This window comes from Otolemur garnettii, unplaced genomic scaffold (genome assembly GCF_000181295.1).
Source record: "Otolemur garnettii isolate 467f Iridium unplaced genomic scaffold, OtoGar3 scaffold00037, whole genome shotgun sequence".
Taxonomy (NCBI): domain Eukaryota; kingdom Metazoa; phylum Chordata; class Mammalia; order Primates; family Galagidae; genus Otolemur; species Otolemur garnettii.
In genome coordinates, this window is record NW_003852432.1 from 10,477,832 (window position 1) to 10,505,523 (window position 27,692).

Genomic DNA, 27,692 nt, shown 5'->3' on the forward strand with positions numbered 1-27,692 from the left:
ATGGATGCTAAAAGCCATTCTGATGAGGTTTCATACAGAAATGAGGAACATATTATTGGACAATGAATGAAAGACCATCCTTATCATAACGTGGAAACGAACTTGGCTGAATTCTATTCATATCTTAGTGTTTTGTGAAAGTTAAGGCTCGTGACCAACAAAATTGATTTTTGGCTGAGGAAACACGTAACCCAAATGTAGAAGGAGTAACTTGGTTTCTCTTGACTGATTATAGCAAAATGTGAGATGAGAAATGACTTAAAGATGGAATTGTTGATCCAAAATAAAAGCAGAAGTTAAACATTTCCTCAGCCTATCCATATTGTAAAAAATGAGAAGTCTTGATCAGGAGAGAACATGCAGGGTGTGGCCAAATGTCATAAGGAGATTATGCCGCCATCTCAACAGAAGCTACCAGTTTTTTATCCAGACAATGGGAAAATTAGTCAGACCTCTAAACAGATGTCAGGACCTATAGTCCAAGACAATGGAAGAATGACCCCAAAGTCATTTTGAAGTTTTTCTAGGCTGCCTCTCCCATCACAGGTCCAGAGTGATAGGGGCTGGAGAACAGAAAGTATTCAAAGGAGGGGCTGCAGCTGCACTGTGCCACCTCACTTCTCAGACTTTGTTCCTCACACTCCATTGCCATGTGTCTGTGCCCCACCAGGTACAGTTCTGGCAGTCCCCAGTGCTTGTGTGCTACACTCAGTAAAGCTGTTGGGGCAGAGCTATTCCCACCTAAATTCAAAGGATTTCTAGAGAGTCAGGGCCCAGGCTGAGAACCCCCACATGGTTGGGACACCACATACAGTCCTCTCTAGGGCAATGCCCAGTGGAGCCATGGAAGCGGGGCTGCTCCTGTGATCCCAGACCAGCAGAACCACCAGTGTGCAGTTAAAGCCGGAGCTGTGGGTACAGGATGGGCACACAGAGATGCTGCTGGGGTGAGGTGCCCAAGTCCATAGGGGTTTGTATCCGTCCCAGTGTGTCCAGAAGGCAAAACCCCCAACCCATAGGACATGGAGGGCAGAGCAAAGACTATTCTCAAGCCTTAAGGTTTTGGACTTGCAAGGGAACTATCCCTCCATTCTTCTTTTCCATTTATCTGTTGCAATGGAAATGCTTCTCCCATGCCCGTCTCACCATTTTACTTTGGAGGCACATAAAATATTGTATTTGATTTTATAGATTCACAACCAGAAAGCAATTTGACTAAAAGTGAACCACATTTTAAGTCTCAAGTGATTCTATCTGATTTAGGTGATATTTAGATGAGACTTTGTACTTTAGACTTTTAAGTCAATGCTAGAATAAGTAAAGACTTTGGGGGCTATTGATATAGAATAAATGTATTTTTTGTGTGAAAATAACATGCATTTGGGAGGCCAGAAGTGAAATGTATGGTCTAAATATTTGTGTCCCCCAAAATGTATGGATGCCCCCCAAGGTGACAGTATTAAGAGATTTCACTCTTCGGGTGAAAATTAGGTCATGAGGATGAATGCTTCATGAATGGGAGTAACGCCATTATAAAAGAGATCCCATAAAGGTCTTGCCCTTTCTATTATGTGAGAACACAGCAAATAGCTGCCATGTATAAACCAGTACATGGGCCCTCATCAGACACCAAATCATCTGGCACACTAATCCTGGACTTTCCAACCTTCAGAAATGTAAGAAATAAATTTCTGTTATTTATAAGCCCCCAAGTTTGTATTTTGATAGCAGTCTGAATGGACCACAACAGAGCCTGACAGTTGGAGCCTTACTACTGATAAGGAGGTGATAGGTGCAATCAACAGTAGTAGGTCTCCAGGAGTATTGGGATACTTCGTTTTTAAGTTGTGCATGCGCACACACAAAGTGTGTGAAATGATCTGTTATGACAATCACTCACATGGGTATGAGATACCACTTTCAAAATTATTTCAGTTAGCATCCTTACCTCATCTGCAACTTTCCATATTTCTTGATCACTCCACTGTTCATAGGGATCCAAGTTTTTTCTAAATGTTCCAGAAAAGATAAACACTTTCTATAGAAATAAAGCAAAGAAGAAAACATGAATAACCTAAACATCTTTTAATATTTGTCTTTATTGAATGTGAAATATTTTAAGTAGAAAAATATCTTAAAATAATATACCAAACACTCATGTACTTAGAGTTTTCTTAAATTTTAATATTTTATCATGTTTTCTTTGTATCTTTTTTTAAAGAAACAATTCTATAGCAACACTTGAAGCCTCTTGTGAGCATTTTTGTAACCCTAATGTCTTTAGAATAAAGAAATTAAAACCATGGTAAATTGTGGAAAATTAATTTTTTATACCTAATAATATTCCTTTACTATAGGCAAATATAATATAAAATTTAAAAGTTGAAAAAAGTAAGTCTATAGGTGATAATTAAGTTGTTAAAACAAATTCCCGTTTGTTAATATATTTTCCTTGGATTTCTTCATTAAACCTAGCTTTGTAAGGGATTTTAAAATTGCTTTAACTTACACTTTTTCCCCACACATACATTCATCTCCTCTATAAACCAAGGCACACCTATACTTATCAGACCAGAGAGACACAAGAAAGAGCCACAACTTAGAAATCAATGAAAAAGCAGAAATAAAATATTTGTTTAACAGAATACATGTATGTAACAGAAGGGAAGCAGATGAGACTGATGCTGCTGAGGGGAAAAAATGACAGTCTAATTCTCGGTAAGGAGCCGGGCACAGTTACCTGAGATACTTTGTTTGCCACCTCACTGTCTATTTAGATCACCTTTTATTATTATAAAATGTTTTGAAAGAAAACTCTGTTTCTGTGGGAAATGATGATCCAATAATAATAATATATTTCGTTCTCTCTTTTTTAATATAAATGAACTTAAAAATATTTTTGATATTAAAGTTCAGAACAATATTTTATTTGTTTCCCCCCCCTTTGGCCTTTAGTTAATAACAACCACAAGGGGAATGTAAAACTACATTTCTTGAAACCATCATTTTCCCAAATTGCCTTAGACAGAGAGAAGTCTAAAAAGTTAAGTGACTTGCCCAAGCTCACTTAACTAAGTGGGACTGGAATTTGAGTATTTGTCTCTAAACCTGTGCTCCTCACCAGCACGGCAAAATGTCTCAGAAGGGAAATGTAAATATATATACTGTATGTATATGTATACACACACAGAGACATACATACACACACAGACATACACAGGCACACATGTAATTCTATTAAAACATGGTCCATATGCTTATAAGTATTACAGTATTTAAAGGAATTATACTAGCAACTCACTAAAACTTGGGTTGTTCTTTATAATTGCTTGGGAAGTGGTTTGTCTAACCTTTACTCATAATCCCTATCAAGTGTATGTTGTATACCTAGGGTGACCAGATTTTAACATCAGTAAGGCAGGACAACATGGCTGCGGGGGCAGGGTGGGGGCAGGGAGGGGACAGGGCAGGGGATGGGGCAGGGCAGGGCCTGACAACAATGCAAACTTTGATAAGCAGTTCTCGATAATCACTTCTCAGCAATTATTTATTATTACAGTTTAACATTATAAAATTAACAAAAATAATATAAAACTCATATTCTGGCGAAATAGCCACATGGCAGCTGAAAACCATATATTCCCTTCTTGTTCTCCCGCCCGTTCGTGCATTCTTTCCAAAAATCAGGACTTTTTTAAAACGCCACAGGACAAATTGTTGAAAAGTGGGACTGTCCCGCCAAAAGCGGGACGTCTGGTCACCCTATGTATACCATATATTAATTAATTTTAGTTAAAATAGATATATATTAAAAATTATAAAAGAAAGCTGTTTGTTGAAATCAGATATCCAAGTTTTAGGTGTTATGGATTTGATACCATTCAGAAATTCTTTAGATCTTTTGTTTATAATTGATTGTCTAGCATAAGGTAATGAAGTACCTAATTTAAAAAAAAATTCACTGAACAAACTGGTTTGGTTAGAATTCATTTTCATATAATTAATCAGACATTCCACTCCTGTATTACAAATAGTATCTGGCACTGTCTTGCTTCCTAGAGTGTCAGTGGGTGTCTAACTCTGTTTTATAAACTGTTTGAATTTTCTACAAACTCATCTCTAAAGCTGAAAGGTCCTTGGAGGTCACATAAGACCTTTTCCCTGGTTTACAAATGAAACAGCTGAGTCCCTGAGAAGTTAAGTGACTCGGCCATTTTGGTACAGGCAGACTGATTGTGTAGCAAAAAGTATACCGGGAACCATCAATCACAACAATGTTGCCCTATCTCTCTTTTAAGAAACTGTTCACTAATAGGAAATTAGGTGTGTAAATATTTGATCTTTATTGAATGTCATGTATGGCATAAAGAGCAATTCTTGAAACTCTGGGAAGACTAAGAGCACCATTATTCACCCCATGAGTAAGGTCTTTGCTGGGGCTGCCTCCTCAGCTCAACTGAGTGGAAACAGCTGAGCTACATGGAGTTCCTAGAGCTGATCATGGGTTAGTGCAAAAGGCTTTATGCTTTAGCACTGGATATAAAATGAAAAACAAAAAAGGCAATTCGGCTTCTGTGGTGACTGACACAATGTAATTTAGAGAAGTGGGAAGATACAGGGCTGTTGTGTCATGGCTCACAAAGAATATACGTGGATCACTACAAAAGTTTTGAGACAGACTATATCGTGGTTGATTACTTAACATCCAAGAGACGCAGGTGACAGCATCCTTTCTGATTCACCTGTGCAAGTTTCAACTTGCTCAGCTTATTGGTGTTGCTGGGAGGGCTTCGTGTATTTTCTATCCACCTGGATTTTATGCTTCTTGATTTTTGTGTATCTCAGAACTTTCGTAACGACCCATGTATTTATACATACACACATATACATACACGTATAACATTTATAGGTCTATTAAAATGTGGCCCAAATGCTAGTATCACAGTGGTTTTGATATTCCTTTTTGACAATATCTGCAACATTTTCCTATAAATTTAATCTATATAGTAATAACCTATCCAAAGGGAACAAATCAAGACCCTAAATTTGCACTAGAGAATGTTTAAAAATAAATGTTGCTTTGGGGGTTTTATTGCGTGTTTTCAGGGGGGATTTTACAGAGACAGGGTCTTGCTCTGTCACCAGGATAGAGTGCATTGGTGTCAAGACAGCTCACTGAAACCTCAGACTCCTGCACTCAACTGGTCCTCCTGCCTCAGCTTCCCAAATAGTTGGGACTACAGGTGCATGCCACTATGTCTGGCTAATTTTTATTATTTTTATACAGACAAGGCCTCACCATATTGCCCATGCTGGTCTTGATCTTTTGACCTCAATTAATCCTTTTATCTCAGCCTCCCAGGGTGAAGGGATTATAAGTGTAAGCCATCTTACCAGCCTGCTTTGCTTCTAAGAATAACTATAGGTAGAAGAGGTGAATAAAATATCATTCAATCAAAATTATTATAAAATTCAGAATAATTTTATAATATTAATGTACATATCATATATTTTTGTATATAAATGATCACATGTAAGATATACAAAGTGTTTCCATAAAATTATTTAATGCTTCACAAACTCTTTGTGCTACAACTTTTAGTATACACATTTTCAGAGATAGTATTGAAAAATGTTTTCCTGGTTTGACCCAATTATCAGAAATTTTAAAGTTTTAGGCTCAGAAGTAGTAAAACTATGTTATACTTTTATTCCACACCAGTTATTTTTCTCTTCTCCCTTGGATTCAGCACTGTGCTCTCATTGTCCTTATTTTAGTCTTGACTCTTGTCACACCCTGCTGGAGAGTTTCTTAGCCATGTCCCAGCTTCTCCTGCTACTTCCCCACGTCAGCAGCAGGGTCCTCACCACCCTTCCACCAGCCTCTCGCTCACTCAAAAAGAGTCAACCCCTGTCTCACTAGACCATGCAGGTCTTTCCCTCTTTCTTCTAATACTCCCTAATGTGACCTTCTCGGACCCTGGGAACCCCAATATTTTCAGTTTCCACCTTTGTACTTCTACATAATCTTCTGTCTGGGGATCCTGGAATACCCTCTCCATCTTCCCATTCCTCCAAATTTCTAAAATCTGTACGTTTTATAACCCTTTATGGCCAACCTTAATTATCACTCTTGTTGTGAAACGGTCTACACTTATTTGTTCATTCTTGACGTATATGACTCCAATCCAGTACCAAGATGAAGGAGACATGATCTTTGGTCCTTAAATATAAATAGTAATCACTACCACCACCACAAGTATATTATATTTTCTATGTGTCAAGAAGGAGTCTAAATACTTTACTTATATTAATTCATTCAGTCCCCACTTAACCACAGTGAACTAGCTAACTACCATTATCCTCACTTTTCAGACAAGGAGAGTGAATCACAGAGAGATTAAATAACCTGCCTAAAATGATGCAGATTAAAACTCAGATACTGGTGGAACTACAATCCTTGTAGAAGAGGTCAAGCAATTAGTGACTCAGCACAAGACAACGTACACTGCATTCTTATCACGGAAGCTATTGTGTTACGCACTTTATAAGAGATAGAAACATTAGTAAGAAAAATGATCCACGTTTTATTTAGCATGTGACATGGTGACATGTGTAAAAGACTGCAAACCAATCTGAGGCTGTGACTAGGCCTGTTTAGCATTTCCATTCTATTCTTTTTGCCAGGCTGTTTCAATTGTTGATGATATTGTGTTTACATTTTGCCTCCTTAACTAACACTAAGTAGAAATGAAACAAATCCACAGATAATTCTAACACCAGGCATTTCAGAAGTGCTGGGAGAGATTTATAAACAAGACCTTGCAATTTTTTTTTTTAATGGTCTTCCCTCTGCAGCTAGGAAGCAATCTTGGGGACTGCCTCAGCCAGGAAGACAGACACTGTATACATTTTAAGGTAGAGAATCCTTTAATATGTTCTATTTTACCTGTGATCTATGAGGTCCTGAAAAGGAGACAAAGGGGCTTTTAATCAGAACCCCATGGGCTTAGGCAGTCCGAACACCAAGACTTAAAATGGTTTGTCAGCCTTTAATCTTGCTAAACACTTATTTAATATAAAAGAGAAATAACCTTCAAATGCATTTTTAAAGCTTTGGTGACATGTGTAAAAGACTACAAACTATCCTGAGGATGTGACTAGGCCTGTTGTTGCAGTGAGACTTGGGGATCGGAAATAATCAACATCCCCATGGCTCCCACTACAGGGGGGAGTCCTCTCTAGGCTCTGTGATGTATGAGATCGGCCAAATCATGCATCTGTCAGTCTGAACAATGAAGTGCAGGGTGCAGCAGTTCACATTCAGCTTTATAATTAACAACCTCTAGACCTTATGTGGGACTGGAAGCAGAATGTTGGGGTTGGATCAAAAACCTAAATGTTGCTCTAAAAAGTTTAAATTGTGTGGAACATAAACAGGGGACCCAAGGAAGAAGCTGAGGAGGAAGGCGCAGCAGTGGGAGTGGGGAAAGAGGAAGGACAGGCTGATGTGGTGGAGTAGAGACCTCAGGGCCGGGGGGCTGGCCTCTCCCTCACCACTACCCCCAGCGCTCCCCGACTAGCCCACACCTCAAACCACAACTATATTTAACTACCTGTATTAAATGCAGTATTTTGGTTATGTTTTTTCTTCCTTGGGTGTTTGACTTAAGACAATGAATGTAATTTTAAGCTTCTCATTAGAAGCTCACAGGTTGGACTGGGACCTCGTGGTGACAGATCAAGGGCAAGTGCTTGACACATTTCACATAACTACAGAAGCTGTAATACTCATGATTTTAAGCATACAGAAAGAGTTTAACAACTAATGACTAAAGCTGAATGTGAACTGCTGCACCCTGCACTTCATTGTTCAGACTGACAGATGCATGATTTGGCCAATCTCATACATCACAGAGCCAGAGAGGACTCCCCCCTGTAGTGGGAGCCATGGGAATGTTGATTATTTCCGATCCCCAAGTCTCACTGCAACAACAGGCCTAGTCACATCCTCAGGACTCATAGATCACAGGTAAAGTAGAACATATTAAAGGATTCTCTACCTTAAAATGTACACAGTGTCTGTCTTCTTGGCTGAGGCAGTCCCCAAGATTGCTTCTTAGCTGCAGAGGGAAGACCATTAAAAAAAAAAAAATTGCAAGGACTTGCCAAAATTAATGGTGTCTTGTGATTCCATAGCTGATGTCTCAGGATCGCTGTGAGAAAGACGGGGAATTTCTTGTTCAAAGTTCTTGCCTCATGTGTCTCAATACAAGTAGTTAACTGGTCCAGAGACCCCTAAGGCCTCAATGTCAGAGATCATCTGAACTATGCCCTTGCAAGGTTTGGGAGATGGAGGGAGAAAAAAAATGGAAAAGCAAACCAAAAAAAAAATAGCTCTCCTTGGATTTTTCTTCCTTTTGTTTTTAAAGATCAAATTCTAGGAAAGGAAAAAATTGCTTAATTTGAACTTTCAAGAAAGAGTAGAAAAGTAAGTGCATCACCTGGTGTAGACATCAAAAATACAAGAGGAATATGCCCTCTTTCTTTTTCTTGGGCATTCCTATAAGGTTCAAAAATTGACACAGTGGAAGAAATGGTACATCCTGTCTCCAGATGGGTCCTTGTCATATTAAAAGACAGTCCCCGAAACCAAGATCATAAACATACATATGAGAAGCATCTACATCAGTATCATTCAGTATTTCTGAAGGAATCTCTGAGCATATTTCTTATTTTGTTCGTAGAAAGCTCAAAACTATAGAAGAGGGAATATGGGGGAAAGGGTCAAATTTGGAAGATTCACATTGACAAATGGCAAGATAATTTTCATAACTCCGACCTGCTCCGTTTTCGTTTAGGTATTGCAAATGTAGAATCCTAAGTAGAGCATGTGATAGAACAAAAACCTCTCTACCATGTGGAAGATAACTAAAGGATTTCTAGTGAAATTGGAATTCAGTTTTAAAGCTTAGCTCATTCTAAGGGCAGTTTTCTGTGAACAAGAAAAACAGAACCTAAAAGTTTCACTGTTTTTAATTAAAAATGGGACCAAGTGACTAAGGTCAAACTGAATGACAACACTTCTCTGACAAGTTCTCTGATCCTATTTTATGTTTTTCAACATTTTTATTTCTACTAATGCCATCACCTCGGGATACTTGTGTTTCCACTGTTTCTTTATCTGTAGACCACTGGACTATCCCTTTTTTCTTTCTGAAGAAGCAACCCTGTTTTCAAAACTCCAGCCAAGATTAAGTTTCTGGCAGCCTAGCAAAAGTCTACACCAATGAATTAAAAACTAGACTAGTCTGGCACTTAGAATATTTAGTGCCTCATTAGTTGAAAAGAGCAAAAATAACCTACCGAGAAACACAAGCATCTTTCTTGTTCTAGATTTGTAGTCGTCTACCTGGAGATGCTCCTGGCATTTTAATTGTGTGTTAAAATATGTCAGAAAGAACCATGGCAGTGGAATGGTTTCAGTGCCCATTAGTAGAAAGGGAAGAAAGTGATGATTAAAACAGTGACTATATCCAGAGAGATGAGAGCAAGTATCAGCAGAAATATAATGAATGCCTTTCACATTTGGTCCTAGTAAAGACATTTCTTGGATCATTTTAAACTGGAACCACTGCTATTTCTCACATATACAAGAAGTGCTCTTGCACAATCTCACAAATAGAATGATACAATCCAGTGAGGCTAAAGATCCTTTGTGACCCAATCAAAGAGTGACATTAAAAAAAAAAGGCCACAGATTAATCAGACATTGTTCACCCCGTCCAAAGAACAAAAACAATCATTACACTTTCTATTTCCAATTCCACTGCTTCATGCTTCCAAGTGTTTGTTATTTCAGACTCATCTTTTATGGTCTTGCAAAGCATTTCTCAGCCTGCTGTGACTGTTAACTTGGAGCTCAGACCATTGAAGCAGGTCCAAAAAAAAAAAAAAAGCTGGTGAAACAAAACCCCCAGGCATACTGCATAAGGTCTTTTGGGAAATGCTATCAAACTATGAACATTTCAATAACTATAAGTTGAATAAAATCCCAAACTTTTAGAACTTTTTTATGCCTATGAAAAGACTGCATTGAAGAAAGAAGATGGTAATGCTTTGTGACAAATATACTTGGCAAAGTAATGTGAATTTCTTGAGACCAAATGTCAAATACAGATAAAAATGTAATGTAGTTGTTTTTCTCTGGCTAAGTCTTTTTGCTCACCTGCGGTATCACTCCAAAGGCTTTCCTCCACTGTTGCAAAGTTATTGAATCCCAAGACACGCCATCGATCTGGATATCTCCTTCAGTGTTCAGGAGTCTCAAAAAAGCAGATAACAAAGTACTTTTTCCCGCTCCAGTTCTTCCCAGGAGGCCCACCTGTAAGGTGAAAGTGATGAGATTGCTCCTGTGACTTTCAGATACCTTGCCTTAAATATAATTCAGTAGTGGATGTCAATTAAAACCATTGGAATATTTTCTCCCATCATCAGGAGATTTTCACTTATTCATTCAAACCTTTCTGCACACTCCTAATCCTGACCAATGTCAACACACGATGAAGAGCAATGCTGTAATGGGCAGCAGAAACTGGCCATAAGGAGTCGGACCGAGTCAGACCCCGATGCTGGCTTCATTCATCACTGACATTTACTAAAAACTGAGAATGTCCATTTTGCATTAAAGACAAGCAAAGATAAAGTGTCTTTATGCACATCATTGCTGAGAGGAACTCAAACCAGAGGCAGAGACCTGAAGCTTCATCCAGTTCCCAAAGTGGATGTGAGTTAAAAATTAATCTGAAATAAGTCTGATGTTCAGTATAGTGGACAGTAATAATACTACTGTCCCCGATAAGTAAAGGCCTGACAATAACAAGAATATGTTCAGGCAGCACTATCTTCTCAGAGAAGGTAGGTTCAACCAAGGCTTACCACTCCTCAGAGAACTAGCACTTAAGACAATTGTCAAATCAAAGTCTTATATCCACCCTGATTGGCAAGATGGGAATTAGAAAAGCAAAAAGGATAGTAAGGAAAAGAAATACACTATTCTTGGCCATGCGTGCTGGCTCATGCCTATAATCCTAATGCTCTAGGAGGCAGAGGCAGGAGGATTATTTAAGCTCAGTAATTGGAGACCAGCTTGAACAAGATTGAGACCCTGTCTCTACCAAAAACAGAAAAACTAGCTGGGTGTGGTGGTGGGAACCTGTAGTTCCAGCTACTGGGGAAGCTGAGATTGGAGGTTCACTTGAGCCCAGGAGGTTGAGGTTGCAGTAAGTGAGGCCAACCCCACAGCTCTATCCAGGGTGACAGAGTGAGACTTTGTCTAAAAAAAAAAACCTCACAGCTATTCTTACTGCCTAAAGAAGGTAAGAGCATAGCATGGAAGTGAAAACACTATGTAGTATTACCAATGGCCTGCAGAGATTCCCAACTCTTTGTTCATCTCAGAAGCCAGCACTTGAAGGTGCTTTGAGCCAGGTAGAACATTCCTGAGTCATTAACTGCCCATCAAATGAACTCCCTGATATTTGGTGCCGCTAAATAACTGTTCATTCCCCTCCCTTACATCATTCCTATTTGAAAAAATCATTTGACTTTTTTACAGTATAGCTGAGCAACGATCTTTTAAAGTTGAGCTTTTCAACCATCTGCGGTAATGGACAATTTTATTTCTTAATTTCCAATTTACTGCAAATCAGCACTTTAAAAAATACATAATAAAGATGAATTTCTAAATGCTTACTCCTAATTTTTATGCTTACTTTGTAATAGACCAGTAACAGTTTGTAAACCAGAACCAGTGCATGGACCACACTAAGTGCTTTAGAGTATATAAAACCCTTGATAATAATAATTTATTCAAGCCTGCAGTCCCAGCTACATGGGTGGCTGATGTACGAGGATTGTTTAAGCTGTGATGTCAGCGTAGGTAATGTAGCAAGACCCTGTCTCAAATAAAAATCAATAATGATATTATCTGAGTAGCATGACAATTCCATTTCTTCCTTTTCAATACTAAGGCCTTGGATTTATTATTGTCTTATTGCACTGGCAAGGACCTCTGCTACATTATTGAATGGAAATTAGATAATGGGTATGGATATCAGGTTCATGATTCACAGGGAATGCTTGAAATATTTTTACATTCAAAAAATATGTACAAATATGATATAGCAATAAAAAATAAAGTTTTTACATTTAAGATAACAAAAGATAACTTGCAGATCATTTATTAAACTAGGCCTTTGGAATGAGATGGTAAGTAATAATGACACAACTATCTTCCTACCCATCATAAGAGAGCTCTATGATGAGACTCCCACAAGTCTGTTCTCTGAGACAACTGAGGAAATCACATTAACCACATGTTATGCACAACACCCTGTTGACTTTCTTCATGGTAATAATTTATTTATTATTCTTTATTACTGCTAGTATTTACCCTAAGAATATAAGTTCGACAAGAGCAGGGTATTCTGTCTTGTTTTCCATTGAATTCTCAGCACTTGGTATTTTTCTTGGTTTACACGAAGTGCTGAATAAATATTTGAATTGACTGATGTTCAGACGGAAAGATGGAGATCCGGATGAATGATCAGATAATTGAATAAATGTATTTCGCTGATCTAACAAATACATAGATTCAGTCAATTTTGGTCAATTACCAGATCAACTCCTAAAATAAACTCCTCTAAAATCTTGCAAAATTTCATATGCATACTTCCATTTCTGAATCCGCCCTTGTTGCGCAAGCACATTCAGTGTATGACATAATTTTTCAACCACAACAGCAAAGCTTTGTATAACAATCTGAATCTGCCCAGTGCTGTGAGGTACAGGGTAAGAGAAGAAATGCAAGTTCAATAGGTGGATGTGATTGACTTTAGGGTTCATCATATCAAGAATCTTTGGTGAATGGCTTGGTGCCTATAGTTCATTGGCTAGGGTGCTGACCATACCACGGCTGGTGGGTTCGAACCCAGCCCAGGCCTGCCAAACAACAATGGCAACTACAACAAAAAAATAGCTGGGCATCATGGCAGGCATCTGTAGTCTCAGCTACTTGGGAGGCTGAGGCAAGAGAGTCACTTAAGCCCAAGAGTTTGAGGTTGCTGTGAGCTGTGATGCCATGGCACTCTACCGAGGAGGACATAGCAAAATTCTATCTCAAAAAAAAAAAAAAAAAAGAACTTTTAGTGAATAGTAAATTGAGATCTAAATCTCTACATCATTAGTCAGATTTCCTTTTTTTTAAAAAAAAAATTTTAACTTTTTCAGTGCAACTTTTTTTTTTTTTGAGACATGGTCTCATTCTGTCCCCCAGGCTAGAGTGCCCTGGTGTCACAGTTCACAGCAACTTCAAACTCTTAGGCTCAAGCAATACTCCTACCTCACCCTTCTAAGTAGCTGGGACTATAGGCACCCACCAAAACACCTGGCTACTTTTTCTATTTTTAGTAGAGATGGGGGTCTCACTCTTGCTCAGGCTGGTCTCAAACTCCTGAGCTCAAGCAATCCACCTGCCTCTGCTTCTCAGAGTGCTAGAATTACAGACATGAGCTATCGTGCCTGGTCATTAGGATTCTAATGATGATTACATAAATAAATGACCACATTCTTTCTCCTTCAGAAGCAAATGCTGAAATCTTTAGGGAACTCAGTTTTTATGTCAGGATAAGGTTGCATCAAGAAGCGATTTATACATCTTTTGTTGAGTTTTAATGTTTTTAGCTAGTGCTTTGGTCTCCATATATCATTGAACTGCTGGTCATGCATTGTGTCTGACATGATTTTCAACAACTAAGAATCACATTGGTTTTTACCTAACAAAGTCTTCTTGTTTATATAATTGGCACACCATAATTCTTTTCCGGGATTTGTTTTTCCAGGCTAGTCAGAGATCTGTTGAGTAAGGCTAGAGTACTTCCTGCAAACAAGCTTTTAAAGACATGCTCTAATTTTAAGTCAACATTTTCTTGTAGCTACAATGCACCTCCTCCCCGAGAAGTTTGGATCAAGATAAATCAAAATATTATGTGGAGAGTTGAACAGTGTTAAGTTGGGTGCTAGATGTAATTGCACTGTACCATGAATAGAACAGTCTCAGTACATTCCTTTCAGAGTATCTCACTCATCAGTTTAATACTGTAACAAATGAAACCCTCTTTTAATTATTTTTTATTTCCTTGTGGTTTCCAGAAATCAAGATGCCAAGTCAAGTGAAATTTAGATCCACAAGGTGATTATAATTATATGTTTTATATGTTCATATATCTCTGTTAATAAAACAGTCTGGAGAATACACTATTCATAAGCCCAGAATAAATTACTGAATGATTCAACTGCTTAACACCTATTTTTATCAAGTTAGAAAATGGAGTATGTATTTAATAAATCAAACAGGCATTTAAGTGCTTATGCTAATATGATTTGAGCACTTTATATTCTTATAAATTATTTCTGGCATAGTACTTTTAAAGAACTACAAATGGAGAAAGCAGCTAAGTGCACACAAAAGAATAGATTTTGAAGAACTATTAAATGTCTTCTTAATCAGAGGACTGTCCAGTACTATAATACGTACAATACACTCTCTAAAGAATTTTGACAAGTCCAGGTTTACAATGAACAACCTGACTCCAAAGTCATTTCTAACCTTGCAGTTTGAGATGAAAAAAAGAAAAAGATATTTTAGTTGGAGGAATGTGATCTGGCTATTAAAATATAGAAAAAAAGTCAAAAGCTTTTAAGAAAAAACTATTTGAAATTAGCCAGGCACAGTGATATGTGCCTGTAGTCCCAGCCTAGGTTTTTCAGGCTGTAGCTATGATTCTGCCATTTTACTCCAGCCTCAAGAAAAAAAGAAAAAAGAAGAAGAAAAATAATTTTTCTAAAGAAACAGTTGTGAAATAGTTGCTACACTTCTCATACATTGAAAATAAAAACTTTTAAAGTTCTATGAATTAAAGGCCTCAATGAAGAGCAAATAAAGTAATAGGACATATTTTCCCTAAAATAATTGCTATGGACAAAGTGTTTCAATAAGAAGATTGAATAATTTTTCTACATGAAATATTGATATTTTCATCAAGTTGCCATGTAGCCAAGAACATTGAAATCCATTAAAAATCAAATGAGATTCTCATGTTAGCCCTTAATTTTCAACTGCTTTTTTTTCCCCAGGAAGACTACTCCACAGCTGAGCTCATAGGGTTTTTGGATATCTAAAATAGTATATACAATTGAGTCTATTTTTAATTCACTATAGAAGAAGTATCTTTGGAACATCATGTGACATTTTGCAAGATGCTATTGTATGTTCTAACTAAGGACAAGGCAGTAGAAGTAACTTTTATTTTTTTTTTAGAAAAGGTCTTGGTCTGCCACCCTAGCTAGATATCATCATAGGTCACAGCAACCTCAAACTTCTGCCTCAGCCTCCTTAATAGCTGAGACTATAGGTGCACACCACCACACCCAGATAATTTTTCTATTTTTTGTGAGCCTTGTTCTGGCTCAGGCTGGTCTCCAACACCCGAGCTCAAGCAACCTCCCAAACAAAGTACTAGGAATATAGGCATGAGTGACCGCATTCATCTAAGAAATGCCATTCTTAAGAGAGCTATTCAATGACATTTTAAGAATCCATTCCTATTCTATGAAAACTTATGACCTACAGGTAGTTATATGCCATTCATTCATTTAAAATCTTTTATGACAGGTAATGTGCTAAGCAAAGAAATAATTTTAAAAATAGGACTTCCAGATTTTGGTCCGGCTTATATGAAGCTAGGAAATGGTCACTCTACCCTAACAGTAAGGAAAAAGCACAGCAAACTGAAAAATCAATAGCCTTTCTTAGATCTGCTAGAAAATTGAGGTCAAAGGGCAAACCATTGCCTCACCCTAAATTGAAGAGAAGATGAGCAGGTACAGGACAGAAACCACTAAGCAGAATCCCATGAGGGAACTAGTTCAGGGATAGGAGAACCTAAAATGTAACTGACAAATTGCTAGAGACAGTGCAGACAAGTCCGAGAGTAAGAAAATTCCATCAGGACCCAGGTATTGGAGGATCTCCATACTTTTCTGAGTTTTGTCTATGGAGCCCATCGGGTTTTCATGGTGAACATCAGAGAAAAATACCCTTATGCACTTAGCAGGGAGAAGGGAAAGGTAACCATTTTGAAATATGCCTAACTTAATGGTCTTTTTTTTTTTTCCCCCAGAGCCTAACAGACCTAGACGAAGAGAAATAATGAACCCTATCCCACTCTAGATATTCTGTCCTATCTAAGTGGGTGAAAAAGTCACAGGCACTTGTGAAGTTCATTGCTCTGAGGCACAGGCTCACTAAAGACCAAGGTCTAACCCAAGGACTACAGGGTGCTCCTCCCATTCCTCTTCCCCTACCTTAACACTGCATCACTACAGGCCCATTTACTACAGTTCCTTTTATCCAGCACATCATATCTACCTTTTGACTAAAAAATTACAAGCCACACAAAAAGGTAAAAAACACAGTTTGAAGACACAGAACCAGAGTTAGATATGTCAGGGATATTGCAATTAATAGACCAAGAATTAAAAACAACTATGATTAATATGTTAAGGGTTTTAATGGAAAAATTAGATAATATAAAGAACAGATGGATAATGTAAGCATAGAAATGGAAATTCAAAGACAGAATCAAAAGAAATTCTAGAAATCAAAACAAATATAATAAAAATGAAGAATGCCTTTGACAGTCTCACCAGAAAAGTGAATATGGTTGAGTAAAGAATCTCTGAGCCTGAGGATATGTCAATAGGAATTTCCAACACTGAAAAGCAAAGAAAAGGAGATTGAAAAAGAACAAAATATTCAAGAACTGTGAAACAACTACAATTAGCTGTGCCATATGTGTAACAGGACTACTAAAAGGAGAAGAAAAAAAGGAACAGAAGAAATATTTTAAACATTAATAACTAAGAATTTCCACAAGTTAGCATCAGACATATGTACCATAACACATATCCAAGAAGCTCAGAAAAAGCCAAGCAAAATAATGCCAAAAAACTATATGTGGGCATATCATATTCAAAATTAAGAAAGTCAAATGAAAAAGATAAAGAGAAAATTTTGAAAGGAGACAGGCGAAAAAATATCTTACCTATAGAAAAGAATTCCATCTAACTGCTCAGAAACCATGCAAACAAGTGGAAAGAAATACTTCAAAGGGTTGAGAGAAAAATACCTGCCAACCAAGAATTCTGTACCCTGTGAGATTATCCTTCAAAAGTGAAGGAGAAAGCCTTTATCAGACAAACAAAAATTCAGGGAATTTGTTGTCAGTAGATATGTCTGTCTGAAAAGAAGTTATTCTTTGAAAAGGAATATAGTGTAGGTCAGGAATTTTAATCAACATAAAGACAGGAAGAATATTAGAGAATGAATATGTGAGGGAAAATCAGAAAAATTTACTTATTCTTAATTGATCTCATCTCAAGATAATGGTTTGTTTGAAATATCAATTCTAATAATGTATTCAATCACATATGATATATGCATACACTTAAGTCTAGATGTATTTAAGTGGTAGCAATAATACAAGGGATAGGAGAAAGGAACAGAAATATTTTGTTATTTTTTTTTTTTTTTTTTTTTTTTTTTTTTTTGAGACAGAGCCTCAAGCTGTCCCCCTGGGCAGAGTGCCGTGGCATTACAGCTCACAGCAACCTCCAACTCCTGGGCTCAAGCGAGTCTCCTGCCTCCGCCTCCCAAGTAGCTGGGACCACAGGCGCCCGCCACAACGCCCGGCTATTTTTTGGTTGCAGCCATCATTGTTGTTTGGCGGGTCCGGGCTGGGGATTCGAACCCGCCACCTTAGGTGTACGTGGCTGGCGCCTTAGCCGGTTGAGCTATAGGCGCCGAGCCAATATTTTGTTATTTTAAGATACTTGCTCTATTTATGAAATGAATTTGTATTATTTGAAAGTAGACTTCAATTAGTTTTATTTCTTCCCAATCTGTGTGATAATTTGCTAGAATGGTACAAAGAGCTCAAGAAAACAATTCACTTACTAGGTTACCAGTTTATTATAAATGGGTATAGGAACAGCCAGATGGGAGAGATATGTAGAGAAAAGTATGTGAAAAGGGACACCAAGTTTCTAGGATTACTCTGACATACCACCTTCCCAGCACCTCAGCATGCTCACCAAGTCAGAAGCTGCTAAACCTTTCAGTTAGGATTTATAGAAAGGTTTCATTACACAGTCATGATTGATTAAACCACTGGCCACTGTTGACTGAACACAGTCTCAGGCCCTTCACCCCTCCCTGCAGGTCAAAGTTCCAACCCAACTCCCAACCAACATGCCCCCTCATAAAATAGCATACGGTTGAAAGGGGTTTGTTATGAATAACAAAGGACCCCCTTCACTTTGCTCTAGAGCTATTTCAGCAACTGGAGACAAAAGCCAAATAGTATAACAAAAGATGTTCCTATAGTTCTTATCATTTAGAAAAACTTAAGGGCTTTTAGGAGCCAGAAACCAGAATGAAGACCAAAAACATATTTATTATATCCAAATACCATAATCCATTAGTATAAAATACATTAGGATTATCTGATTATCTGAGTCTTCAACTTTATTGCTTTGGCTTTCAAGATCCACAATCTCTACCATCATTCTCCAATCCTGTATTCCACTGGTTCTCAAACTGTGGGTCAAGACCCCTTTGGGGGTTGAATGAGACTTTCACAGGGGTCATCCAAATCCATTCTGCATATCAGATATTTACATTACAATTCATAACAGTAGCAAAATTACAGTTATGAAGTAGTAATGAAAATAATTTTATGGTTGGGGGTCACTACAACGTGAGGAACTATATTAAAGGGTTGCGGCATTAGGAGGGTTGAGAACCACTGCTGTATTCCATTACTTCCTTTGAGTATCCCCCAACCTGACTGAACCAGTCACTGTTTTTCCGTACATATCCCATGCTTCACATCATACTCGGAAGTATCTTATCTCACCAAGTTTTACTTGTTCAAATACACAGTTCAAGTCTCAAAATTTCATTGTAAATGCCACTTGCTGTTTAAAACCAACTGATACTGCTTCCTCCTAATTCCCACAGCATTTTACCTGTATCATTCATTCAAGGGCATATCAAGGTTTTGAGGGACTGAAGCTTATAAATTTGGAGGGAGAGTTTTTCAAGAATATAGATTATAAAATCATAAATAAAAAATGAGGTACGAGAAGGACTTTGGAGGTTGACTCAGACAAGTGCAGGTCTTTGAAACTTAAGCTTTGTTATCTTCACAGTAAGTCTGCCTCCTGTCTCCCCGGAGCCTCCTTTTCCCCTTTTAGGTTATCATCTCTGGAACAGTGTCTCTCTCTCTCTCCCTCTTCCCGTCCTCCCTCTCCTTCTGCCTTTCCATCTTCTTTTTAAGGGAACCAATAGCATCTGGTGAACAAGAACTTTGAAGTTTTTTGTGAAGACTTTGGTGAAAAGAACTTTGAAGTCAAAGAGATCTAGTTTTAAGATTCTTGCTTCCTCATTCACTTACCTGAGCCTTAGTTTCCTACATTGTGCAAAAGAAGGGTAACAATATCTACCTTTGGGGTTATAAGATCAAATGTGGTAGTAAATACAGGTTTTTTTAAAAAATCTATCAGCCATTCAATTACATTATTTTTAAGAAATTTAAAACACCATTTTATGAGGGTAAACTTCATTTGTCAGGGCAAACACACCTGGCAGGTAACCCTGGAGCTGAAAAATAGCCTTGATTTTCGGTGAAATTTGCGAGTCCACAGCTTTTTGATCAACTTTGCACTGTTCTATTATCTCATATTTCTCTTTCTCTGTGGTGAAGATCTCACTTTTCTGGTGTCTGGGCTTCCAGAGCTGCTTCTTCTTGAAATAAGGAGTAATAAGACACTTTGGGAATTTAACATTACTGGTGTCGATTTTTGTGGTGGTGGTGATGACAAAGTTCTGGTGTGTCCTTCGGAGAGGAACTCAATTGAGGGACAGAGGTCCAGTCACAAGTACCAAGCCACTGCCTGTTGCTTTAGGAAAACCCTCCTCTTGCCTCTGTGGTGCCCAGAGAGGATGATCAGAAGGTCCTGGGTGTGATGCTGGATCACAGTTTTCTCACATGCTGACTAAATGGCTTTTTTGCCATAGTTCAACAGCTTTCAAGGCTCATCTTTGGTGGAATAATATGGAGGTGAGGCATTTTGTGAAGTTTAACCACCCAAGTACCACCATTCTTATTCCCACCAACTGGTTTTGTAACAGTGGCAAGGACCTTCACCTTCTTTTTCTTTTCAAACTTGGGTTTAGCCACTCTTTCCTCCTATACATCGCCTTTCTGGAATACAGGGCAGATGGGGAATATCCGAAGAGAACAGGATTTCGGCTGCAGTGGGGCTTCCCCTGCTTGGCCTGAGGTTTCTTCTCTTTATTAACAGCTTTCTTCTCTTTAGAAACCGGCTTCTCAACTTTTTCACCCGCCATCTTGCAAGACAGGAAAGACTTAAATACAGGTCTTTAAATAGTGCTTAGGACATGATAAGCTCTCAATAAACATTAGATTCCCTCTTTCTATGTGTTAAACAAAAAACATAGGAAGCCATTGTTCTGAACTAAACTCCTGTACTAGGCCTCAACAAGCCGGACTGAAAATCAAAATGGAATTAGCCACGCTTACCAAACTGACACTGAATTGTTATCTGACCCTCTGGAAAGCTAGAGAGAGATAACAGCCTGACTTCCCAAAACAGCCAGTTTTAATCTTCAAATTAAAAGGCGTAATAATAAAGTTCCCTGTGTTTTAGTCCTTAACCTGAAGTAATGTCATGTTAACTGATCAGTTATTTTTCTATTGTTCAATATCTGTGTTCCACCTCATATAGAAAGTACCTGTGAAATGACCAGTGCACTTTTCGTTCTGTTTTTCTTTAGCCCTTCTTTGGTCTATAAAGCCAACCTCTTCTGCTCTACTAACTGGAACACTTATTTTATTTTATGGAATGAAGTGTTGCCCAATTCTAGAATCTCAAATGAAGCCAATTGAGATCTTTAAATTTGTTGTAATTTCGTCTTTTCACAGATGGTATGCTCCACAGCCTTACATAGTTTTCTATTTAAATTTAAGCTTAAATTTTATTAGCCACTAAAGTGCCTAAAGAGTGCCTTGCAGTGGTGGTTACTGGACACACGTGGTCTATTTTGTACATTATAGGTTCAGAGAAAACGAAATGCCTGATCATATTATTTCTTTCTCATTTTGCTGCATCTCTGAGTATTAATCTTACATCAGGAAAACTTTCTATAGTAATGAGGACCCTGAAAATTCTGTCACTCTACTTCAGGTTTAGTTTAATTTAATTTAATTTGCTTGGGTAAATGAGCAGCAGTAAAGCAAAAGGGTAGGAGGGTGTCTGGAGGAGAGAAAGTCAACTTGCCAAGGCTTACCACTCCGGTTTATATCAACCTATTTGTAACCATTGTTATATCAATGATAGCACTTTTGGTGTCTATCTTGGCAATCTCCCCCCACAAAAGACTTTGTTAGCTGCCTATGGTATTCTTTGATGTGTAAATTAAAGCAGAGTACTTAATGAGGCTTTTTCCAATGAAAGGGAGGACCCAAGGCAAATCATTAATTTTATATATTTCCAAAGCATAACTAACATCACTCCAAGGACCATAATGAAGCAAAAATGTCAAAAATTTCAGAGGTTTCCTATGCATAAACACTCCTATCGTAATACTAGGGGCAAATGTAATCTAAAACGTAAAATCCGATCCTTTTGCGGTTCACAAGTGTGATGACCGGAGTGCACATGCATGCGAGATGTGCCTCCCTTGAACTTTGACATCAGCACATTACCTGTCTGATGGAGAAAAAAATTTTTTTAAATAAAAAATAAATACAATGCAAAATCTTTCCATATATGCCATTTAAAATTGTTTTCACCCAGGAAAAGAAAAAGATGAAACAAATCCCATTCCTGACGAAAAGAAATACAATAGGGGGTTAATTTTAGTGGTAATAAGAATTATTTGTCATCTAAAAGGTGAGGCAAATTTTCTAAAGTTCCCTGGTAAGCCATTTGCCATGGTTTATGGGGACTTCTTGTTCACCGTATATGTTATTTTATAGAATTTTGTTAAATGCATTAAATGTATATCAAATATTCTGCTCATGGAGAAAATAGTTTGTTCCTATACTATGTTAGTGTTAACAATGGTGGTCTAACATTTTTACAGACTGTATCTCAATATGTTGTTTTGTTGTTGTTGTTGTTGTTTTGTTTTTTTGCAGTTTTTGGCTGGGGCCAGGTTTGAACCCACCACCTCTGGTACATAGGGCCAGCACCCTACTCCTTTGAGCCACAGGCACCACCCTCAATGTGTTTTTTTAAAATCTCTTTTTGTATTAAACACAAAGAGATGAAGATTTTAAATTCAGTTTTATATAATAAGAACTGGCTCCCTTTGTTCTATTGCTTTTTTAAAAAAATCAATCAAAGGCTCTGCACCTATAGCTCAGCAGCTAAGGCACCAGCCACATACAGTGGAGATGGTGGGTTTGAATCCACCCTGGGCCTGCCAAACAACAATGACAACTACACCAAAAAATAGCTGGGCATTGTAGCAGGCACCTGTAGTCCCAGCTACTTGGGAGGCTGAGGCAAGAGAATCTCCTAAGCCTAGAGTTTGAGGTTGCTGTGAGCTGTGACACCACAGCACTCTACCCAGGGTGACAGCTTAAGACTCTGTCTCAAAAAAAACAATCAAAAATATACAATACTCTTGCCCAACAATACAGAATGAGAGATTGGAAGACAATATAAAACTATGTTTATAGAGGATAAAGTTTATAGAGAATGACAATCTTCTTTTCCAATAATCAATTCCAAGAATCAGTATACATTAATTTTTTTCTGTGCAGTTAGCCCAGTTCTGGGATCCATAAGAAACACTTCAAAATATTGTCCAGTTACTCATGCTTAATAAATATAGTAAACTATTTGGAAAAAATTTGAACATCTTCCAGGCACAGTAATTCACACCTATAATCCTAGTACTGAGGGAGGCCGAGGCAGGTGAATTGCCTGAGTTCACAGGTTCAAGACCAGCCTGAGCAAGAGCAAAGCCCCATCTCTAAAAATATCCAGGATCTGTGGCAGGCACCTGTAGTCCCAACTAATTGGGAGGCTGAGTCAAGAGAATCGCTTGAGCCCAAAAGTTTGAGGTTGCTGTGAGCTATGACACCACAGCACTCTACTAAGGGTGACAAAGTGAGACTCTGTCTCAAAAAAAAAAAAAAATTAAACAATCTATCTTGCTGAAAACTTCAAAAAACAAAACAAACTAAAAAATGCTAAGAAAAAATTACTTGTTTGATAGAATGTAAATTAGATAAAATTTAAGACAACCTCAGATTGAGTCAGCAATAAGGTATTTAAGATATTTTTCTTACTGGGAGATATTTTTTGGTGGAAAATCTAAAACAAATTATAATTTTGGTTTATTTAACAGTTTTTTTAGTTAGTAACCTAGCAGTTAACTAGATATTCTGCAAATACAATCACACTGAAAATGGACTTATTATATAGATTAAGAACTTTGCAAGTTCAATTATTATGAAAAATAATGACTCCATATTATAACTTGAAAGACGTATGTTCAATGTCAGTGCTAGTCTACAATAAAAGTGTTACAAATGGGTTCTAATAACACACTGCTTTAGGCTACTGAGATTAACTTACTGCACACAGGTCTAACAAAGCAAGCAATGTTTAAGTCTCACCCTCTGTCCGGGACTTATTGAGAAGGAAATGTTCTCCAATATGGCATTCCCACTGTCTATATATCTTGCTGTGAGGTCTTTGACGGTCATTTGGCCTCCTGAAGGCCAGATGTCATCTTTCTTCACATGTAGATTCTCAAAAATCATAACTTTTGAGAGCTGGCAATCCTTGGATGGTTTGATGGACTTGGTAGATCTACCTTCTTCTGTCGGCATATCAATAAACTTAAAGACTCGGCTCACAGATCGCATCTGAAATACAAATAACAATATTTTATTTTTGTTTAAGAACTGGGGACGGTTTCATAACTGGTTCCACGTTTTCAAAAAAATAACAATGAACTCAGAGGAAATAATTGGATCTAATTAAGAGCTTAACCAAAGAGAATTAACTAGGACTTAAATAATGGGGGAAAATGGGCTCTGTTTTGTTTTTGTGATCACTTAATTCTCAGTTATGTAAGCCACACATAAATAGCCAAACTATTCTCAAGGGAATAGATGATGTCAAAGGAAAAATTTATTTCTCCTCTGAGGTCCACTGCACAATGTTGTCAACTAATATATTACAATAAAATGTACCACATCTCAAAACCACTACTGAAAATTTTTTCCTTTAGAACTACCTTAATAACGAACTAAAAATCTATGTGTCAGCTAAGTGGTAAGTGGACTCTTGATGCTTAGTCAATTTGCAATAACTTCACCATAATCTTTGAACAAATTTAAGTCACTCACATAATTTGTATTTACATAATTACATTTTTTATCTAAATTACTTAAATATCAATGTCTAAACAAAATGTAACTGCATATAGGGATTATGCTTGAAATTAATTATGTATCTGCTATCTAAATCTATTTATCTAACATTTAATAAAGTATATCTTTAATGTGCACAGAAAGGGATCTATCATATTTTTAAAGGTGTTTAATTATATTCTTTAACAAGAACATATTTCTCTGAATAACCCAATGATTTATTGGAATATGATTTTTAAAATAGCCAGGAATATAAGTTACCATATATATATATGTGTGTGTGTGTGTGTGTGTATTTGAAAAACTAGTAAGTGAATAAAGTAATGAAACCAAAAAGTGAAATGGGAAAAATTCTTTTAGCATGGAATGATTGGTGGAAAAGCAGAGGAGTTTAGATGTTGATCCTGAATTGAACATTAAAACTTCCATCTTAGCAATTCTAATTGTGTTGCCTGCTCTTACATGCCACTGATCAAGTTTGCTTCTTCTTTCTAGTGATTCTGTGCTTCAGTTTCCCTCATCTTGAAAAATATCTTCAGATTATCTTCAATACAAGAAGAGAAACCTTTGAAGTCAAACCCACTATTAATGGAAGTGAAAGGTATCCAACCCCACAAGCCCACACCCATCAAAAATAACTCCAGAGGAAGCAAAAGGCATGTGGTCACAATTGTTCCCACTTGTAATATTTTAAATTCTAAATTATGAATGACTTCCAAGGGTAGTTAAATCTTTATTCAGTTATTGTTGATTTAAGCATTGCTTGCATTTTCATTGTCATTAATTTTCATAGAGAGCAGCTAATCTATCTACAGTCTGGAGGACAAGTTAGAATTGTGACTACCATCGAGATGAAACTGCCAAAGACATACCTCAAATGCATTTACAATTATCTTATTGTATTTATCCTCTCTACAAATAGCATTCCTCTCTTAAGATCACTGAAGGAAATACACAAATGTACTTAACTTTATAGAAACACAACATTTTCTATGTCAATTCTGTGCAGAAGTCTAAACTCATCTTTTGTCAGGCAAAATAAAAGACAGGAAAGACACTACATAGCAAAAATCCTTCACATTTTAATATTGCAAAGAATCAGTAAAGCATTTAAATATTATGATCCAAATTACTCAAAACTGTATATAGCCTTATTTGAAAGTAAGGACTTTCAAAACCGCTACTTTGGGATGAACGCAGTATATAATTTTTTTTTGTCTGAGCACTTGTGTTTGAGTACTTCAAATTATATTCTCCATTAGTGGCGCTCACCACTGAAGGTGCGTTTAGAACTTATAATGTCAAAAGTGACAAATGGAATATATCTATCAAATTTAGAAAATGAAACTTTCCAACTCACAGTCTTTCATGTAATCAAGCTGCTTAAAGTGACCCCAGGACACACTATTATTGTTACCCATGGTGTGGTCAAATATCCCTGACCAAGAACATGTTACTTCATCTTAACAATGGGCAGTCATCCACAGTATATGAGCGGACATTCATTCAATTCAGCGAGTCAGAACATTTTCTGGCAGGAAGAAAAAGTGGCTAGTACAGACACTTGCATCATGGCCAACTTTGTAACCACTGAAATGCCATTACAATGAGGTGGCCAGATAATACTATGAATTACTAACCAATTCCTTGTAACCTGTAGGCTTTCCAGCTTGGACATTCTAACTCATTGTCTCTGGAAGAAGAAGCCGCATCATAATAAGAGCTGAGAAAATTAATTCTGGTCTTTCAAGTTTCAAAAATGGGCTTTTGAAACTCAACTCAGACATTGATAGTTTGAAAATTTCAAGTCATAAGGCTATTGGCTTTTATGCTTCTAACCCAAAGCCTGAAGGCCTCAAAGTTTAGTGTTTATGTAAAAACAATAGCCACAGATGAATTTAATTATGATAGACAAGAAACAGCCATTCTCTTCACCCCATAATCTGAGTCAAGTAAGACCACACACAAATGGAGGCTAAAACACAAAGGGCTTACGCGCCAGTTCCTTTAGGAAGGAATTTTACTTTGCAACCAAATCCTGGTTCTATCCTCAAGTAGACCTGGCAGATTATAGAACACAGGAAAGCTGTGCCTCACTTCCAAGGTGAAGCTCAGGAAAGAGGCAGGCTGCAGAGAAGCTTCCAGTGCCTGGCATGATAAGGACGCAGTAGAGAGGACATGTTTGCTTGGCATGTCTGGGCATAGACAACTTTATAGAACTTTATTTTCCCCTGTTTTTCCAGAGTATTGCTGAGAGGAAGGCAAATAATTTAAATATTTTATTCCCCTCAGGGACATGGAAGAAGCTGAAGCTGAGAGGAAGCTCATCAAGGGAGAGCTCACAGTGAGGAGAAGAAGGACACAGATTCCATCTACCTGGCCCCTTACCATTAAATCAGACAGGACCATCAGGGCCCAGAGGCAGTGAGCACGGACAAGGGACAACACAGCGCCAGGTGTTCCCTCATCCCCACTACCTTGGCATTCTGTTAACTCTGCTCGGAACCCAGCAAGATCCCTGAATTCGCTGACATTGTTTCTTTCACTAAGTCAAATGTGTGTGTTCAAACAGAAAATAAATTCAACTATAAGCAAAAAGTAATGTCATATTTCTGGCATACTTGTTTTCATAGACAAAGATTCGTAGCTATTACCAGGGACGGAGCCAGGTTTTGTGCAGCCTGAAGTGTAAATAATTTAGGGGATTCTTCTTAAGAAAAAATAATCAAAATTATGCATATCAAATTAAGCAAAGGGCCTACAAAGGGATTTATGCAAGTGAGAGGGCCCAAAGCCTATATCTCATGGACTTTGTATTAAACCCATTCTGCCTATTATGGTAACTTTGTTCAAAGCATTCCTTGTTGTATTTAAACAATACACTGTTCAAAGCATTCCTCCCCATCTAGTGCTTAGTACCACGCGATCTCTTAATAAATCTTTGTTAATAATGAATGAATTCATTATTCTACCTCCTGTACAGGAAGCTGTGTCTGTGTAGCAAGAGACAGCGTGTGAGTGCCTTAGCCAATGACCAGGGTGCAGTTTTACCCTTCGGCTTGTCAGCCTCAAAATGTGTCGCTGTTTGGATTA

At 37.5% G+C, this 27,692-nt stretch overlaps 1 protein-coding gene and 1 pseudogene across 1 annotated transcript in view; one reads left to right on the top strand and one right to left on the bottom strand.

Annotated features, from left to right (window-relative positions):
- Positions 1-27,692, bottom strand: part of CFTR (cystic fibrosis transmembrane conductance regulator) — a 159,538-nt gene that overhangs the window by 11,412 nt on the left and 120,434 nt on the right. Inside the window, exons 22-24 of the mRNA XM_003789825.2 lie at positions 23,838-24,089; positions 10,229-10,384; positions 1,949-2,038 (exon numbers count right to left, since the gene is read on the bottom strand). Coding sequence (XP_003789873.1) covers positions 1,949-2,038; positions 10,229-10,384; positions 23,838-24,089 — 498 coding nt within the window. The remainder of the gene's footprint in view (positions 1-1,948; positions 2,039-10,228; positions 10,385-23,837; positions 24,090-27,692) is intronic.
- LOC111725350 lies at positions 21,826-21,921 on the top strand (annotated as a pseudogene).